At 34.5% G+C, this 7,739-nt stretch overlaps 2 protein-coding genes across 2 annotated transcripts in view; one reads left to right on the top strand and one right to left on the bottom strand.

Annotated features, from left to right (window-relative positions):
* Positions 1-7,739, bottom strand: part of LOC119835588 (dipeptidase 1-like) — a 106,677-nt gene that overhangs the window by 29,558 nt on the left and 69,380 nt on the right. The window lies entirely within an intron of this gene.
* LOC119835590 (actin-85C-like) lies at positions 4,374-6,220 on the top strand. Its single transcript, XM_038360503.1, has 2 exons — positions 4,374-4,720; positions 5,458-6,220. The coding sequence occupies exons 1-2, from the start codon at positions 4,374-4,376 to the stop codon at positions 6,218-6,220; spliced, it is 1,110 nt and encodes a 369-aa protein (XP_038216431.1).

Below are 7,739 nucleotides of genomic sequence, written 5' to 3'. Positions count from 1 at the left end.
TAGTTGTTGATTTCGTTCTTGTCTCCCTTTTTGTGCAGTAGTGTTATTGTCGAGTTCGCCCACTGGGTTGGTATGGTTATATATATATATTTATTTATTTATATATTTTACTTTTCATAGTGAATTCTGCAGATCTTATTTTAAACTAATTAAACAAAATGGTATTTTAAAGTCCCAACGAAGCCGGAGCGGGCTAGACTACTGCCTATTATTATTATTATGTACTCGTCTATGGGTAGTTTAAATGTAAATCGTGCTATGGAGTCGATTGAGCCACGCTCGTTCTGTGGAAGGTCTTAACCATAACAGAAAATTGGTGCTTATGCATTCAATTGTATGATGCTTTACACTTATCATTTTTCGTTTTTATCATATTAAACTATATAAACATACGTATATTATGTATCAGGTGCATTCACAACTGATAAGTGCTATTTAAAATTAATTCACATTCGTTTTATATCAGTTCAGTTTTCTTGTTCACCAAGAGATAAAAATTTTGGTAGCTTTCGATACTTAATCAGTTTAATTTTCACTAGTTCCTCCGGCCATGAAGTTACGTTATTATCTTCTTTAGTTATCTTGTACTTGAAATAACGATAGTTTTGCATAAAAACTTTAACGTTCAAACGCAGGACCCGATATGAGGAGCTCTCAAATGGTCCGGAAATATACTTTGGTAAAGAAGCAGTTATGAAAAGGGGAATCTCGAAACTGATATGGCCAGCCCAAAATGGAATGGTCGAGGATTGGGACGAAATGGAGAAATTATGGCATCATCTATTTTACCGAGAATTGCATGTCGCACCTGAAATATCACCAACCCTTCTTGCTGTGCATCCTTTGACCCAGAAAAGGGATAAGTGAGTGCATTTTTGCTTTTGAGTTTCTTTATACGAGTTTCGTGTGGTTTATTTATGTATCATTTCGAGAGATTAATAGGGGTCTTTACTTTGTAGTGGTGATGACCTGAAACAATAGCATTATGCCTTGCACTACTAAGCACTTTAGTTATGTTATAGCTTTTAAAAAGTTATTCTGGTTGTTTGGAACATCACCTGGTAAATGGAAAATTTTAAATTTTAGTCTTCTTGACATTTTTCATTCTTATACTTTTAGATCTATTCAATTATATCCTTTATTCATTTCGTAACTTCGAAATAAGTTAACCATTTTATTTTCCTAAAGATTATTCAATAATATATATATAATTTTCTATCTCCATCTGCTGATTTTTTTTTTAAATTTATAAAATGTTAACCATACAATAGCAAAACAATATCTAATATACAATAAGCAACACTATCTAAAAGCTTATTTATGGTTCATTTTGCTGTGCTCATATAAAAGTCAAAAAGTACAATGGTAGCACAATAGAAATTCTAATATCAAACTCATATTTGAGTTTAAAAGGAATGTATAGCTCTCCATTGCTTGCGTAATACGAGCCTGCATAATATCAAGGAGCTTGGGGCGCATTGTATCGTTATTAACAAATAGCGCTCGTCTCTCGCTTTCATTGAATAATGAAGAATCTGGGCTCCGTCTGTTTCTATTAATCTCAGTTCTACCTCCACATAAATGCTTTGACGTCGTCATGAAGACGGCAACGATATTCCCTCCAAAATGAATTCTGGCGCATCGTATTTCAACAAATAAAACATAATATTTATTTTTTCTACAATTGCAAATAGTAATGTAAGAGATATTCGGTAAAGTTAAATTATCAATTTTAAATTAATTGAAAAAAAACGTGATAAAATAGAGAAGTTCACTTCTTAATATACTGCAATTAAATAATCTATTACAAATATTTTATAATTTTTTTAAACACCTATTAACATCAACTTCTTAACTTAATTTTCTATCATTAGCATGAGCGTGACTGTAAAGATATTATCTTTAAGGGAACGAATCGCCGAAATCCTGTTTGAATCTTTCATCGTCAAAGACTTATACATGGCATCGTCACCAGTTCTAGTAGTCCATGCCAGTGGACGGACCACAGGAGTCGTGTATGAAAACGGATACTCCTGTAGCTATGCGATCCCAGTATTTGAAGGATTCCCACTGAAACATGCAACAGTTTGCTCGGAAATAAATGGGAAAATACTGACGGAGAGACTTCAACAGTTGCTAAAGGGAGTCGGGTATTGCTTCACAACACCTCATGAATTTGATTTATTGGATCAAATGAAGGTAGTTTATAATGCTCTACGAGTTTGTTTGTTTTAGGTTTAAAGTCTAAGACGCTTTTGATTTATCTTATGCTTTCTTAATATATATGTATTTACGTAATAACGGCACAATTGTTATAAACATAGAAAACGTATATGCTTAGGTTCGTTAATGTTTCAAATTACTTACTTAATAGTTTTTAAATGGTCAAAGCATATTTAATTTTATATGACGTAAATGAATAGCCAGTTTTTATATTATATTGTATCGATTAATCTATACTATACCCTATAATCGTATATAAGAAAGATAAATACACACACGTTCTTAATAACCTCCAACGACGAGTTATTAGTAAGAAACATCTGCCAATGTACCACTCGAGTGTTCCATGATTATTCATTCGTGCTTAACATTTACTTCCTTGTACGTCAAATAATAACATCAAATGTTTCAGGAAAATCTATGTTTCACAACAACCGACTATGAGGCCGAAGTTGCCAAATTCGCTCTTTCAAAAGAGAAAGTTCGCTACGTACTTCCTGACGGCCAGCACGTGTTTGTCGGTGATGAAAGATTCCAGTGTCCCGAACTGTTGTTCCAACCGAGTCTACAAGGGCTCGGGTGTCCGAATATTGTAGACGATTTACGCTTAAGCATTTCGAGATCAGACTTAGATTATAAGGCGTTGTTTTATAATAATATAATCCTTTCGGGTGGTACCAGCATGATAAAAGGGTTGCCGGATAGATTGTTTGTGGAAATGAGGAAGCGCGCGACAGATTCTTGTGAACTGAATGCGAAGATTGATGCAATGCCTTCAAGGGATATCGCTGCTTGGATTGGCGGGTCTATACTGGCATCGATGTCGTCACACAAAAACTTCTGGCTGTCCAGACAGGAATATGAAGACGCTGGTTCGGAACGAGTTCATTATAAATTCTTCTAAGATGACAAAATAAACGAATGTTTCAATTACTTAATCGTCGTGAAGGATATACCTTTGTAAACTTAATTTATTGACGTATCTAAGCAGTATTATTTAGTAAAATGGTAATTATACGTTATTGTGAAACGAATTCAACTAATTGAAACGTCACATCAACTAAATTATATTTGAAAAACCTTAAAACACAAAACTGTCTTTTAAATAAATACGTCCTACAAATTTCTGCCAGCAGCTGAGCTATAAAAGCAACACTGCTGCTTTTATGCCACCTATATAAATAGAAATAAAGCCTATTTACATCCACCGCTTAGCGTGAATGTGAGACATGATGGTAATGTGATGTTTTTAAATGCTTTCAACAATTAAACTTACTAAATACACACTAGAGTTAATGTGCGTATAATAAATATTTATAAAAAATAGTCGATCTTTGCCATTTAAAATTATGTTTTAAGTTTTGGCCTGTTTTGTTTTAAGGCTTTAAAATATTAATATTCTTTACTTTGTAAATTCATAATAGATGAGAATAAGAATAGTGAAGTCCATTAACCCTAGTTGGGTATGGGGCAGATAATATTTATCTCTTTCACTGATCGATTTTCTTTACGGACCGGTCCCCACCGGGAAAGAAACCAGGATCCCTCGGTGTTGCGCTCATACGTTACCCCTATAACGAGGAGGCGGTCGATGAGAATAAGACTTATAATAAAAATGCAGTTTGTATTTTGTGGCTCATATTAATAGTTTGCCGTCTGTATGCGATGCGGTTTCGATCATTCGAATGCATGTATCCTAGGGTTGCTCTAGGCTGCGTTTGATGAATATCGATCTAGCAGTTTAAACAGTGTCATCTTTTTACCAGTAGATTTAAGGGTTTAAAGTAGAAAATTGAACCATTTCATTATAGCTTGAAAGATTACTTAATCTAGAGTATTCTTAGATTAGAAAATATGTACAACCGTTTCATCTTGTTCTAAATTTTGTTCTAATAAGTATATAATTTAAAAAGTCATAAAATAAATTAATAAAAAAAAACGATAAAACCGTATTGTCGTATAAAAATGACTCCCCTCAATCAGTGAGTTACAATAAACCTTTAATGCATACTACGCGCATTATTGGATCTGAAATAAAACAAAATGGCCGACTTGACGTAGTCATACATCATATCTTCTTGTCAAGTTATGAAACACGACATCATTGCATAATACAGAATAACTCTTTGTGACTCCCCATAAGCCGTAACATGGCATTCGAAAAGCCAGTCGTCGTGTTGGACCATGGAAGCTATGTAATGAAAGCCGGATTTGCATGCGATAATCACCCTGTCTCCATGTTTAGAACGCTCGTCGGCCGCCCTAATTATTTAAAAGGTACTTACGGACGGGAATATTACGATGTATTTATTGGAGACGAGGCTGAAGAGAGAATCGACGATTTAGAACTGAGCAGTCCTGTTGTTAACGGCCAGATTGTACACTGGGATAACATGGAGAGAATTTGGCATCATGTGTTTTATAGGGAGTTGAAGGCGGCGCCTGAAGATAGATCTGTTATGATGGCTTGTGATAATTGCTCTACTATGGAAGAGAAGTAAGTTTATGTTTATTCTAGAAGAAGTATATGTATTAGGTTGACAAAGGTATAGGTTAGATTTTAGGGAAAGTTCAAGTCAGTAAAATGTCTAATTAGATTATGTTAGACATTTATCGAGCTGTGGATTTATTATACTATATACTATATTCCTAAATAATAGAGAAATGCAAAGAAACCTAGAACCTGTCGTTTAAAGGATTATAGCAAAAACAGTATAAGGCAGGCGATCTAATGAAAAAAAATTTGTTAATTCGGTTTGTTTATTAACAAAACAATTTCTTGTGCAAATCGTATATCTTTATCGTAATATTAGCCTGTTTCTTATCATATCTAGACGCATTCTTCATTGAATAGTCCGTGAATTTTAAATAAATATATTAAGAATTTAAAGACTTTTTGCTTTAATTTAATTGTTCTATTGTATTTTAACTACTTTATAAAGAAATTCTCTTTTTGAACCGTTGTAAGGATCTTGATATCTCATTCTACAAAGTCGTTGGATTTAATTGTTATATAGTAGAAAAGGAGTTAATTACACCTCTGAACAGGTAACAAATCCACCTGGATTTATACCTATTAAAGAGAGATTTAAAGAGAATAATAAAGGAAATCTTAAGTGTATAATAGGAATACTTAAATGTTGTGAATTTCCCAAATATTAAGGATTATCTTCATAAAATATTAAATACCGATAATTAACTTAATATCGAAATTCAGAACGGCGATAATTTCAGGATAAAATGCTGCGAAATATTTTTCGAAGTATTAAATTCGCCGGGCTTGTGCATCCAATCACAAAGCGTTCTGGCCATGTACGGGTCTGGTTTCACAACCGGCGTATGCGTAGACATCGGTTATGATACTACGGATGTAAACCCCGTGTTTGAGGGAGGCATGATCAAATATGCACATATTCAGACCGGTTTGGCAGGCGCTCAAATATCGAACTATATAAAACACAGCCTGGTCCAACGCAACCTAGCTCACGTAATCAAAACTCCGAAGGATATAGACGATATTCTTAGAAACCAATTGTACATAACCCCTGACAGTTCCATGCCAAGAAAAAATTGCAAGAGGTCGGTCAACGCGGTTTGCGGTGAGGCAATCGATCTAACTAATGAAGCGTTCATGGCGGGCGAGATGTTTTTCCAACCGGACTTTGTGATGGGTGAAAAGACAAATTACATCCCATTGCATGACGCTGTGTTGACGGCTTCGTTAAAGTGCGATTCGGAGCTGCGTCCCGAGCTATACGACGCGATTGTACCTTGCGGTGGCTTCGCGATGGTTCCAGGTATCAACGAAAGGCTACAAATCGAGCTGGAAAATCTAACACATCGGCCAGTTACAATTTCTTCGTCGTCGGAGGCTTACGCTGTCGTGTGGCTCGGCGGAGCGACGTTCGCGGGGCTGCCAGACGCTAAAAAAATGTGGGTGACGAGAAAACAATATGAGGAATACGGTGTTAAAATAATTAAAAACAAATTCATGTAACTGTTGATTTATTTCGTAAAGCTGCATGTAAATTGGACGTGCGCTCCTCAAATTAGCGAAATGAATGCTGACTTTGATTCCTGACATTACACACGAGTGCCATTCAGCTTAGCCGCAGAGTTAGTCACAAAGTTTTTAAGCGTGAGATGAGCGTTAAAATTATGTTAGCGTCGGGATGAAAGGGCAATTAAAATTTCTTTCAGATGCCTCTTAAGCTCTGACGTGCGTTGTAGAGAAGTTTGAAAGCTTTTTATTATATTTTTAACACGGTAAAATATAGTGTTAATAGTGCCGCTATAGGGGTAATTGTTATATTTTAATCTAAGTTTTATAATTATAGTACTACAGAGTAAAAAGTATGTACTTTGATGTATCAAAAGAAACTTCTTTTTTATACAACGTACACGTACATAAAATTATAAGTTATTAAAAACAATTTTACTATAAAGAAACTAGACACCAAAAAATATTTTACAATATCACGGCGACCATATCATTTATAACTCAAATTTACATGGAAATTTGAATGGATCTATTGCATCGAATATCACAGTGAGACACGAACTAGGTTTATGCACGTCCTATGTAAATGAATTAACACACAATATGAATATACGTGATATGCTTTGAGCAACTTCGTGCTTTAACGCTTCAAATTTCAGTAAATGTACACACTACACACTACTGAGCCAATACTCCTCGTTTTGCCTCAGTAGTGAGTTATTCGGGCTTTTAAAGGCAGAGGTTTGTAACTAGACGAGCAAGCAGAAAAAAATACTTTTTAATTTAGGTTATTAAGCGCTAACCGTATTTGGTTGTAATTACTCGAAAATGATAGTCAATTTATGTTGATAATAAAAAAGGAGGGGTGATACGTTATAAGATTACCTTGACGTTCTAAAGCAGTACTAATTCCATTGTGTTGGCCCATCGGCGACCTATATAGGCACTGTCTTTATTTAATGATGACCTCCCTAATATTGTTATACACATGACGAGTGCTTACGTTTAATTCTGTTTTGTTTATTATATTTATACAACTAGACTTGTTTTAAAAACATGGATGAATCGTCTTAAGACATAAAGAAAAATATTTTCATTGATTCGTAAAGTAGTTTCCACTGAGAACCCTTCTAGAATTTCAACAATTACTTATAAACGTCTTAATTGTTTGATCTGTAATTTAAAAATAATACCGGATTTAACTTAAGGCGAACAGAAAAACCCGGATAGAAGCTAATGGGTAATTCTTTTTTAACTCGCTTATAAGTCTTTTTAATTGTAACTTTTTTGAATAACGAAGAATACACGTAATTGTAGTCGTTTCTTGTGTTTGATTTTACGTGAGTTCAATACATGTAGAAGTTAAAGACTTTAACAGTTACGGGGAGACAAAGATGATGATTAGATGACCCCGTGTCCACGCTCGCTGTAAAGTGTTCGAAACATCGGGCTTAATAATGTAATGAATAAATCGCGTTTAAAATCCGTTAAAAAGTCTTTAATCTACACGTAAGTT

The sequence above is a fragment of the Zerene cesonia genome, chromosome Z (assembly GCF_012273895.1).
Source record: "Zerene cesonia ecotype Mississippi chromosome Z, Zerene_cesonia_1.1, whole genome shotgun sequence".
NCBI classification, from domain to species: domain Eukaryota; kingdom Metazoa; phylum Arthropoda; class Insecta; order Lepidoptera; family Pieridae; genus Zerene; species Zerene cesonia.
Note: the sequence above shows the minus strand (reverse complement) of the source record. Positions and strands in the feature narration are given on the sequence as shown.

Bases quoted from the DNA above. Each gene is read 5' to 3' on its own strand.
- LOC119835590 (XM_038360503.1), top strand. From the start codon at position 4,374: ATGGCATTCGAAAAGCCAGTCGTCGTGTTGGACCATGGAAGCTATGTA. The intron at 4,721-5,457 runs GTAAGTTTATGT...CGATAATTTCAG, and splicing joins TGCTCTACTATGGAAGAGAA to GATAAAATGCTGCGAAATAT.